Source organism: Buceros rhinoceros, unplaced genomic scaffold, assembly GCF_000710305.1.
Source record: "Buceros rhinoceros silvestris isolate BGI_N320 unplaced genomic scaffold, ASM71030v1 scaffold19559, whole genome shotgun sequence".
Taxonomy (NCBI): Eukaryota; Metazoa; Chordata; class Aves; order Bucerotiformes; family Bucerotidae; genus Buceros; species Buceros rhinoceros.
The window spans coordinates 578-12,674 of NW_010433521.1; the positions used below are offsets into that span (position 1 = coordinate 578).

Consider the following 12,097-nt stretch of genomic DNA (forward strand, 5'->3'; position numbering starts at 1 on the left):
CAGTTCAGTAGCCTTCAGCAGTAAACTAGCCCTCTTTCAAGTTGCTAGGTACTTTGCTCTATATTACAAATCAATTCCAGCAAAAAACAGAAAACTTTTGGAAATAAGCCACATTTTATGGAGAAATAGCTCCAGCACTTGCCTCTAAACAAAGATAAACTCACCATATGCAATTCAGGTATGACTGAATCAAACAGGTTCCAACCATTATAAAATTTTCCTGGTTTTTTTGGCCAACAGTAGAGTACAGATAACAAGTTCAGATTTTTTGTAATAATCAAAACTTTATTGAGAATTTGTACAGCAAGAGTAACCAGGTACAGAGGTAAGCACTGCTCAGGGAAGAGGCTTGGCCATTTTACAGTCAGTGGTGTTTTGTAGTCAAAACTGAACTGTGTAATGGTAGGTAAGTTCAGTGTTTGAGAGATGAAAGATTTGTTTTCCCTCTTCAGACGAATCTTTGTAAAATTGTCCCTTTACGAGTCTCCAACCTACAATAGAAAAAAAAAAAGAGAGCTTTTTAACGTTCTTCTAAAGAAAGTACATAAGGCTATGATGACATGTTGATATTGTTCATACATAGTTATACTAGTTAGAAATTAAAAATGTAGCACTTAAAACACATGAAGGCAAGGGATTATTTCTGATCATGAGCCCATCCATTTATCTAATCATTAAAAGAAACAGGAATGTGGAAGGTATACTAAAATGAAATGTTTTTATGACAAAATGGTAAACAAAACCAACATCTCTAAGATGCAGTTGGCTTAAACTTCAGCTGTCTATGTGTTTGAAATTATGACTTCTTGTCATTTTAATTATCTCCTCAGCCCTGTGGTCGAACCTGTTTGGTGCTGCCTAAGTTGTGCTGCTGTCCATCTACTGACAGTCTGTTGAATGGGATGATTTTCATTGCAGTTTTCTTCATAGAGTACCACCGGTCATGCCAGGTTGCCCAGATAATGCCATTGTCATATCCATCTGGACCAGCATCTTTCGATGAGTAGACACCTCCTAAAAAATATAAGTTGGAGCAAACCAGTTGCTTTCTTAAAGAATTAACGTGCCCATATATTTTTCTGGTACTAACACCTCTGTGGCACCCCTGGGCAGGCTAACAGGTCCTGTTCACTGCCATTCTCCTCCTACTTTGCTTCTCTCGGGACTGATTGTCCCTCTTCGGCTGGGAGCAGTCGTTAAGTTCCTACTACTGGTGTTAGCAGTTATTGCAAAGAATGGGCTATGCCAGCTTTGGGAAATCCACATGGCAAAACATACTCAGTTAAAGTGACCCGTTTGTCACTGAAACATGGTGTCCTGGGTTATAAGTATTTAGAAGATACTTTACCTATATAATATTTGCCATTGAGGTGAGCAGCATGACATCTGTTCATCCACCACCCAGATCCATCTTGCTCAGCACAGTTGCCCTCAAATTTATCATTGTCATTATCGTAGGTACTGAACTGCATGCCGTTATGAGAGGTAAAAGATTTGTCACTTGCATCATCTCCAAAATCAAAGCCATCAAGGGCATTCCCAGCTTCACCACCAATAAAGTAGGCATAAGTCATTCGATACTTGTCTTCTTCACTTCCCACTTTGAATACAGCATAGTCAGCAGTGCTGTTAACAAAGGAGAATGGTGAATATGAGAATGCTGAGTTCCCGGCACAAGCATGAATGAAAAATACATAGGTGTTAGAATTGCAGAAAAGGCATTTATGGCATCCTAAGGGCATTCGAAAAGGAACCGGTTTTGCATGATTAGGTGCCTCAGTTCAACGACGCACATCGAACCGCTCCGTTACCAGACATGTTTTCTGACTACAAGTCTTCAGTGATGTATTAAAGATCTACATTATATAAATACACATATATGTATCTCCCAGGTTCATAATGCTGAGGCTTACTCAGGTGAGAAGGAAATCCTTTATGGGAGAAAGGAGTAGATGTCTCAAGAAATAACAAGGATAGTAAACCCTCCTGTAGAATGGGAAGGGAAGGGAAGGGAAGGGAAGGGAAGCAAAGGGAAGGGAAGGGAAGGGAAGCAAAGGGAAGGGAAGGGAAGGGAAGCAAAGGGAAGGGAAGGGAAGGGAAGCAAAGGGAAGGGAAGGGAAGGGAAGCAAAGGGAAGGGAAGGGAAGGGAAGCAAAGGGAAGGGAAGGGAAGGGAAGCAAAGGGAAGGGAAGGGAAGGGAAGCAAAGGGAAGGGAAGGGAAGGGACGGGAAGGGCAGGGAAGGGGAGGGAACCTACAACAATCATCTAGACCATCAGATGCATAAGATATGAAGAAACTTGAAGAAACAGATTCTTTCTGCCAAATAAATTAGGACTGCCATCACGTGGCCTTCAGACACCCACACGTGCCTGCCAACAACTCCTTCTCGGTGACTGCTGTCACAGCTATGAGTTCAGGAGCCAAAGCAGTGTCCTATGCATGCTAGGAGGTCTAAAGGCTCATCATTTTTATTTAAGAGAGCCGTACAAGCTGATGCACCAATGGGAGCAGTAGGTTTTAAGCTGTGATTTTCAGAAGCATCATGAGCAAATACCTTTTTTTGCCATTCCAGTCCTCCAGTTCTATTCGTAAGGTATATGGCAGAGCAGACTGTGTAGTTACTAAATGAATCTTTTCATTGCCCAGCCAGAACTCAGTGGTGTCATCTGGAGACAGATGTCCAAACCCTTCCTTGTACTGAATCCAATTTCTCTTGAAGTCCTCACTCCCATCCAGTCTCTAGAGAAAAAAAAACAAAAAAAAAACAAAAACCTCAGTCTAAAAGATTTGTATTTGATGCACGTAACCAAAAACAGTGCTGATGCAATAAGCTTGCTCATGGTAGTAATACATAACACATACCCTCTGTAGCACTGTCCAGCCGTTGCCATATGAGTCAATCTCACAGTAGACTAGGAATGACTGCTTGGCTTTTTGAGGCTTGATAAAGTAAAGACCACTTTTTCTGGCACCTTTATTTGCAATGTCTTGACAATCTGAAGTAAAGATATTCAAAGGGCCATTATTAATCTAGCTACAATTCTATCCTCACACTTATTGGATATACGAACTTTCTTAGTGCAATTCATTTAAATGTCATTGTTGCAAAGTTAGCTATTTAGTCAGCATACTTTAATGTCATTGCCATAAAAAATCCTACCGAAGGTGACAGGACTTGTGTAAGATGAGGAGGAATTTAGGCTCATATTGAGTTTAAGCAGCTTAAATGTAAAATATAGTCATTGCATTAATTTCTACAGCAACAAAAAAAAGCACTTTTGAAGCTAATAGAATAATTAAATTGTTTTCAGGTGACTCAGTAGAAATGTGATAATGAGTTATCTTCTGTTTGTCCTATGTCCATGTAAACTCTACTTGTGTCCCTCATGTTTAGCATACATTTACGGTTAATCATATTTTGTCCAAAAAGGACAAAGGAGCAAGCGAGAACTCTGTTCCATCTGACTGCCGTGTTTGCAGAGCATCTACCTCGCACCACTATTGATCCAAGCACAGGTTTTCTAACTTGCAATCCTGCATATCTTTGCAGAAATCTATGGCCCATGAGATTACAAATAACTCTTCAAATAACTCTACAAATAACGCTGTGATGTCAACCGGCAATACTTGTAACTGAATTAACCCTCCACCATACAAGAAGCAGTTTACACACCTCTTCCAGTTTTCTCCTGTATTTCAGCCGTGTCTCTGCATGGCTCCTGACACAGTGACTCAAGCCGGGCAATCTTCTCTTTCAGCTGTATGATCCTGTTGCTGTTCAATATGTGTGTATCTGTCAACTGCCTGGACAGAGAGACATAAAAATGGCTTGTTGTTTCAGCTGTTTCTGAGTACGTAATACACATTTCCCTGCGTACACGCCTCACCTCTGTAGCAGCCTGATACATATATCCCTGTAAAAGGTGGTGCCTCTATTAGCACTAATATTTAAAGTTGAGGAAACTAGACAAAATGGGAAAGCACACACTTAATCGTATGTAAAACTTGACTCTAATCAGCAAAACTCAAACCTGTAATTTATGTATGGATATAACTCTACGGAAAGTTTTTCTTTGTTCTCCTGAAGCAAATGATAAATTATTTCTCCTTAATTAAGGATGCATTTGCAAAATATAAATGCTGTGAATAAACTGCTGCAAGTGTCAGAATGCCTGAATCCTCTCTGATGTAATGTTTCAGAAGTGGAGATTTTTCTGTGTTCAGGATAAAAAATCACATCCTTGAGATTTAGAAAAGTTAATGATGTTTTCAATTTTGTTTTCAATGTCATTTTACAAAAGACTACCACTGAGTTTACAGCTACTTGTGATTTACGTCAATGTAGCTGAGCTGATTTTCATGGATATATGCAGCAAAATTAGCCAGAGTGGATGATTGTACAAATATTCTACACACTCTGCATTACAGCACAAACTCCTATTAATAAAACTTCCAAAGGTCATGAAAAAAAAAATTAGGAGTAGCTGGCACAGCAAAATAAAGAGAAATAAAAATATTGCCATGCTTCCTGATATTCTTATCTTGCACTTCTTGCGCAATTAACGGCTTATGCAGATGAGCAGAGAATGCAATATCAGGTCCTCATGATCTTTCTGTGGCTTGCTGGGCAGCCCAGACCTAACCCTTGACACTATGTGGGCACAACTGTCCACATGAGCACAGAAAACATTTCTGAGGGAGCCTTAGCTGCACTTGGTAACAAGAACAGAAAGAAAGAGATTTGGATTGCCAAACGATGTAAAAGTGGAAGACACCTACTGTATAGTAGTTTCATGAGACAAAATTGTGCTTTCATATTTGATTATTTCTTCAATAATTTTCTTGGACTTTTTTGTAAAATCATCAATTGCATCTGTAAAACAGACAAAGGTGTAAAATTATTGCACATAGGCAAACTAAAACCCAAGAAAACTAACACAAATTATATTTTTCAGTTGTGTATTCTTACTTGGTAGTGTCTGCTTCTCTGCAGGATAGAGGCTTTGGATGTGTTGAATCAAGTGATCTGCTTTTGCTGTGGAGTTAGTAATTTGGCTCAAAATTCTCTCAATTTCCTGCAGGTCATTATCCATAGTGTGATGGTTCTTATTAAAGAAATCTGCAATGCCACAGGTTGTTGGGCAGTAGCTACCCTAAAGAGGGAAGAATAATAACTGGCAATGTTTCGGAAGCAAAAAGAAGAGAGCACAATTTCTGGGCAGGGGAACTTTCAGGCACCGCTTATACAAATGATTGCGGATAAAAAAGGGCAGGCATTTGCCACTGCTGTATTTGAATTTATAGAGACAGTTTACTTTCGCACTGTTTGGCCACAGACACACACACAGCAAGAAAACAGTGCCTGCTGTGACTTGTAGCATCTTCTGGATATATGCTTTTGATAACAGCACAGCCTCCCCTACATTTTTTACCAAGCATATACTTCTATTAATAGATAACACGTTTAAGCACAGGGCATTTAATAAGTATCGCAACTAACAATGAAGATAAAATAAAGCTACAAGTGATAATGGTAGTTAACAATCAGCATAGGAAAGCCTTAATTAGACTCTTAAGATAAAAAAAAATTGTTCAGGTACTTACAAATCGTTCATCTAATATGCAGCAGTTTTCTCTGGTAGCAACGTACTGAAGAGAAGAAAGAAGACCACTTTCAGTGAATTTTGTCTGACAGCGCTTTCTGCGCCAACGTGTTTTCTAACATTGCCTCTTCACTTACCGCCATGCTGGTAGAAAAGAGCAGGGAGAGGAGCGGCCCCAGGGGAGCCCAGCTGCCTAGTCTCAGCACCCTCATGTCTGTCCCGCTGGGTGCTGCTGACTACTCAGTGCAGTCGTGCAGTCTGCAGTCAAAAATGTTCAACCCAGCGCAGGGCAGCCGTGGTTTAAGGGAGCAGGCTGAAGCTGGGGGCGGGCACTGGGAGGTGCCGGGAAGAGGTGGGGTAGGGGTTTGAGGTGGATTCCCAGAATTTGCACAAATCTCCTACTCCTCCCATTTTCAGAACCTGTTTCCCACTTATCCACCTGATCTCTGCTCCAGCCAGAAGGTCTTAGGGAGGGCAGGAAGGTGAGACAAGTCATGGAGATGCTACTTCTATAACGTGAGCGTAAGGAAATTCACACGTGGCTTCGCGATGGAGTTGGCAGAAGTTTCACTCAAACAGCACAAGGAAAAGCCACAGTAGCTATCTGAATTATGTGCAACAACTATCAATTGCCTAACAATAAATACCGTTTTGTGGCTACACAGTACTTTCACACCAGAAAGCTAGATGTGCCTTGCAAATAGAATCAACGTAATTTTCCATATTCTGCAGATGACAAAACTGAGGCAGAGGAAGGTATAAAGTCATGTCAGGCAGCGGCGTACCTGCAAAAGAAGACTGTGGTATTTCTCACAGGCAATGAAAGCATTAATCTTCCCTATCCTTCTACTCAAGGGTCCATTTGAACAACTCTGGTCAAAGCTTCCTTGCTGGGGAACTAATACTTGTCAGTATCTGCCTTGTTCAATGCACCTACAAGACTGGTGACAGACTCCCTCTTCTGCTATGGGTTTTATTCCAGCCATTTATTCAATGTCTCTGCTTCTGCTCGCTATCTCTACCAATCACGTTAATAGCTTTCTACTCATGCCCTGCATCTGATCTTCAGGCTGTGGCTTCTCCAGAGAAAGCCTGGTTCTGTGTCCTTACAGTACCGTGTGTGATGAGACAATGTCGAACAAGGCTTTTTACTGCAATAAATGTTTGACCAAATGATGGAAAGAATGGTGGGACTGTGGCTCACTGCTAGATCTGTTGTTACTTGTTGTCTTTGTGCTTTCAGGCAAATTATTTCACCTCTGGACATCAGGATCGATGTTTCAACTTTGCTAATAAGTATTTGAAATCCATGAACAAAAACACTCTCTAGAAGCTAGATGTTGTACTACTACAAAATTAGGCAGGATTATGTCCTGAAATGTGGAGAGTTCCTGACCTGTATACCTTCTTTTCATCTGGTCATAACTGGTAAACAGAAGGTTCCCATCGTGTTCAGAGATCCAGATACCTATTGCCAGGAGGAAATATGAGCATTTATGATGCTAAAAATCAAATTTATAGGACACTTATGTGAAGCTGAAGCACTGTTGACAGGGAAGTCAGCTTTCCAGGAACTGTACTTATGGCCAGTGCATTAGCTGCCAGGCTGCCAAAAGTTCTTTCCAAAGAACGACCAGTGTAGAGGTTTGCTCTTCCACATCTGGCATTAACTGTCTTCAAGTCATGTGCTGAACATGCTTCTGTTGTCCTTACTGATACAAGTAGGACATGGATCCACCTTTTACACGGTTAGTTGTTTCCTAAAGAGTAAAAATAAAGTAAATAAAATGGGGTAAAAGTCTATTTTCTCTTGTGTTTTCTGTCTTTGCTTCATTAGTGCTGTTAACATGGACTCAGGAAACTACCAGTGGATCTCCCTGCCACTGCTGCCCACGCATTCTTGAGCTTGCTTTGCTCCTTCATTGGCTGCAGGTTATTTGTCAGCGTGAGAATGGCACGGGTTCCAGGGGATCCTGGGAGTGAAATTTCAGTGGCTATGCACCGCCATGGACCCTTTAGATGTATATATATTAATACAGCGCAAGTTTGTTGCTGGTATAAACTTCGTAAAGTAACTGGCCCAGTTTCAACCTCAGATGTTCACTCAGGAGTGGAGAAGGGCACGTAATGTTCATGATGCAATAGGTGAACCACATAACACAATCCAGATATCTCTCATCCTTTAACAGAGTAAAGAGCATACCCTTCCCTTTTACCACTAATAGTAGTACAAATAGGTTTGCAATAGTAGTACAAATAGGTTTGTGATAACACAATTATCACCGTATAAATTTACATTCATGAAGAAACAGATATTTCACATTGTGTCCATGTTTACCAAATGTCTGTACGCTGCATTTGTAAGTGTTGCCTAGTTGTATTTCTGGTTACAACCTCTTGTACTTCTTAGCAGGAGATGTAAATATTTAAAACTCGCAGTTTTGTTTGCTTTACTAATTACATGGTTGTGATTTAGCCTTGAACAATAAATCCTTTCGTATCTTCGTGTCCTTCTCTTCCCTTCTATGGTTTCACCTTAGAAATTACATACTTCTGCTTTTTATTAAGTTGAAAACAATGTGTATTCTTAGTGGAATAGATATGTAGTAGTTTTCCTCCCTTGCATACCATTTTGTCTTGGTTGGTACTGGCTGCAAAATAGCTGACCCATTTACCAAACAAATGTGCTAGAGACACAGTCTCTAGTCGTACTCAGAAACATGCCCAACATAATTTGACTGTGTTGAATTTCTGGCCAGTTTTTTCTTTCCAGTAAGTCTATTTGCTAATTTGGCAACAAATGAAGAACGATTTGTATAGCACAGGTAACAGGAAGAGTTCTCAAACTCAGTTTACTTTTTTTCTTTTTAGTAAATAGAAAAGGTGAATAATTATTTGACTAAAAGAGCTTTCTTCAACTCAGTCTTGAGTAGCATTTTTGTCAAACAGCCACTGGGAGACTATCCAACACCTTCCCATTATTCATAGTAAATCTTCCCTCAGAAATACGAATCAGAAGAAATATGCTTGTGTTCGTAAATCAGTTCCTGAATATCACAGTACTCTTACGGCTAGCTTGAAAAAAACAACTGGTTTCTAAACTTATGACTCATACTTAAATGCCTTAAGAATCTAACTTGAAAAATTCAGTCTATACCATTTCAGAAATGCTACAGTGATCCATTTTAAGATTTCCAATGGGGTTTTGTTATTGCTTTAACTGGAAGTGTTCAGTGGACTTGACTTGCACTTGGCTTTTTTTTTTTTCCCCAGATACTCCAGAGGTTGATTTTCATATGTAAAAATAAACACCAAAAAAAATGTTGAAAACCCACAAAATGCAAATATTAAAAAAATTGACTCCTTTGCTTTTCAATCCATCATCAATATGCATCAATATTAGTAAGCAATACAGATTAGTGTGCAAAATGCCCTTCACTAGGTCAATCAATGAGTAAGTGATGTAGGATGAGAAATAGCGAGGACTAAAAACCTGTGTAGCATTAAAGTTATGCTGCTAGTGGGCTATAAAAACCACTGCTTTAAGCAAAGAAGTGAAAATGAAAATAAAAAAGTTTTGTAACTAATTCTCTTTCTCTTTCAATATTCAAAACTTGGGCAAAAGGTAAATGGCAATATTTCTGCCAATCTGATAGCTCACTCTGCGCAACAGAGTTCTTCCTCAACCTTCCTGAAGTGAAATGTCTGGAGGATTTGTGAGTCGAAAAAAATCACTTCCGAATTGCTCTGCATGGGACAGGCTTTTGTTTCTTTTCACTTATGAAAGCAGCACAGATGTTCACTAAGATTCGGTTCAAATACAGGCTGTAAACTGTTCTGTTTCTGTGGAGAAGTATGAAATGTATGTATGTCACGTCAGCTATGGCTTTCCATTTTGGAAAAAATTTGCAGGATATTTTGCTGCGTGCGCACTGTCAATAGGAAAGAGATCCTAGCACTCACTTTACAATGTATTCTTAGATAATGATGGGATATTGTATTTTCTTAAATCTAAGCAGGGAATGTGCATCATTGATGCATCACTGATACATCACTGCTGAGTGATTACTGCTAAAAGTAATTTGGTCTCTGACTCATGTTCTGTGGTAATTTTTTCCAGCACTTTTTCTATAGAATATAGCAATGTAAAAGACTTTGATTTCCACAAAGAATAAGCAAGGTGGGGTTGGTTTTGTTTTTAATGTAGCTAATGCATCACTGTTTTAATGCATAGTTCATATTTTGACCTCAAATATTATTACACACAGCTTTTCAGAAGTTTTTAACAACTAAAAAGACCAAATATCAAGGCACCTCATCATTAACGTACTTCTGAAAATACCTCGTCCATAAGCCACGTGTTTGATAGTTTGAATGAGCTCTTACCTTATTTTTTAAAAAATCCTAGTGTTTCACTTCAGTGCTTACTTATTTTTATACGTTAAAGATCTTACTTAAACTTCGTTCAAATTTTAAGTAATTAAGAGAGAATGTATCTCTAAAAATAAAAGACGTGATATAAAGGAATAAAATCAATAGAGTTCAGAAGATTACACATTTTATTGCTTTGTCACAGCACGGGTGTTATTCTTCAACACGCTAAAAATCTATTAAAACAGCACAAACCCCCAAACCATGTGTTGGGATCAGTTAAATATCAACAGTGAGGTTTGAGTTGTTTGTGCCTTACACAGGGGTATTAGGGACAACATGGCAAATTCTCTCCCTTTACTGATTTACAGAGATCATTTTCAACTGTTGATTCACTTAGGGAAGGTTGGTTTTCAGACCGTCTTTAAAAGAGAGATTGCAATGTATGCTTTACCTTGAGGGCAAGAGTAGTGAACTCCATTTGTTAAACAAAGAGATGCACTAATTCATGGGAATGAGATAAGTAATAAATTCAAATATTTGCTGGATATTTTGTAATTAGTTGAGAGGGCAGGCCTCAATAAAATAAACAGAGCCTACTCAATAAACTAAAATATTTGTTGGTATCTGCTGATATTATCAGTTAGGGCAGGAACTTATTTACAGTGACATTAAAGGAAGCACAGCAAAAATGTAACGTATTTCATAATAAAACCCTGGTCTGTGAAATACTTTCCTTGTTCTTTTTTAAGCAATCAGAGGAAATCTGACTGACAGAAAAGTCCTAGAAAAATAATGGAAGGTGTATTTGCTTTGGAAAAATGTACTCTGCGTTGTCCTTCCTGACTTCCAGGATTAGCTCTGAATGACATTAGTTCAGGATGACGGTAATAGAAGAATGAATTTCCTGTTTCTTTTACACATCATCTGCTCTCCGTGCTGGTGTACAAGTCTGTTTACTGGGAGGGAAGCAGAGACCAAATTTGAAACATGGATGGCACTAGCATAATAAATCTAAGTATGCGTGGTCACTGAAGGAAACTGAATTTCAGTTTCTGACCTACATTCGAACCATAGCCAAGAAAAAAATTATATATTTTTTTTACACTGTAACCTTTTTCTTTCTCCAGCATAAAAATTAAAGCCAGAAGACTTTTTTCCCCTTCTCACAGTTTATGAGAGGAATTAAAAATCTGGCTTACTCTTAAAAGCCAGTAGACGTGGATTCCTACTATGCTATAGAGTTACAGCATCTCTTATTCTTGACCTGTACCCCCTATGTAGGCCACAAATACATTCAAGTTTCTTCTAGCACCTCTGTGTATGGATTTCACATGGGCTTGTTACTGACTGTAGCTTCTTCTGGGCTTTATGAATAACCACACAGATGTCCTCAAAGAGCAATAAACCATTTCTAAAATCTGTTAAATCACATAAAAGCCAAAATCTCAAAATTACAACTTGGACATCACAGAACATCGCTTCTCAAGCCTGCTGGAAAAGAGCTTCTAAATAACTTGCCTTTGCTCACATCAAAAAAATCCTAACCTCATGTAAGAAATGATGGGTTCTAACTAATCATTACTGCAGCACTTAGTGTCTTACACATGGTGGATATTAATTCTCTCACACACATGTAAACAACCACGTGTAAATTTTCTAAGATTGCATTCATGCTCCGTAAGAGCTTAAAAATGATTTCTGACAAAGCAAGATCCATCCCACTGCAGAACCATGAGCAGCTGCTGTCAAAATCCGTGCTATGAAAATATTCGAAAGAAGAGAACAAAGCACTTTCTAGATTCCAAGACTGTTCTACCAATGTATACACGTGCGTGTGCATATTTGCATCTCAATCTGCATAAAATGCCTTGGTTCACCCCGGGCAAAATGCACACGTTTGTCTCTCTGCATAGCGCAGACCACGCAGGGGATGCTGGCGGGAGAAGGTGACACTTTTTGGAGCTGGGGGGGGGATCGTTTTGATGTGGACAGTGGTGAAATACAGCCATCTACTGGCCTCTGGTTCACGTTGTTTGAGCAGCCTTGTCTTCTCACGTCCAGAAATTCAGTATTGCAGCGTGAAATCTCGACCCAACCCATTTCAGCCGGTGTTCTGCTTA

General features: G+C 39.3%; 1 protein-coding gene across 1 annotated transcript; it reads right to left on the bottom strand.

Moving 5' to 3' along the window:
- Positions 1-270: 270 nt before the first annotated feature.
- On the bottom strand, positions 271-5,746 carry FGG (fibrinogen gamma chain). The gene is made up of 10 exons (XM_010144153.1): positions 5,741-5,746; positions 5,605-5,649; positions 4,970-5,153; positions 4,780-4,873; positions 3,674-3,804; positions 2,863-2,996; positions 2,555-2,739; positions 1,349-1,626; positions 845-1,014; positions 271-491 (listed from the first exon to the last, which is right to left on the bottom strand). Exons 1-10 carry the CDS (start codon positions 5,744-5,746, stop codon positions 477-479), a joined length of 1,242 nt encoding a protein of 413 aa, XP_010142455.1. The 3' UTR covers positions 271-476.
- Between the last annotated feature and the right edge of the window lie 6,351 nt (positions 5,747-12,097).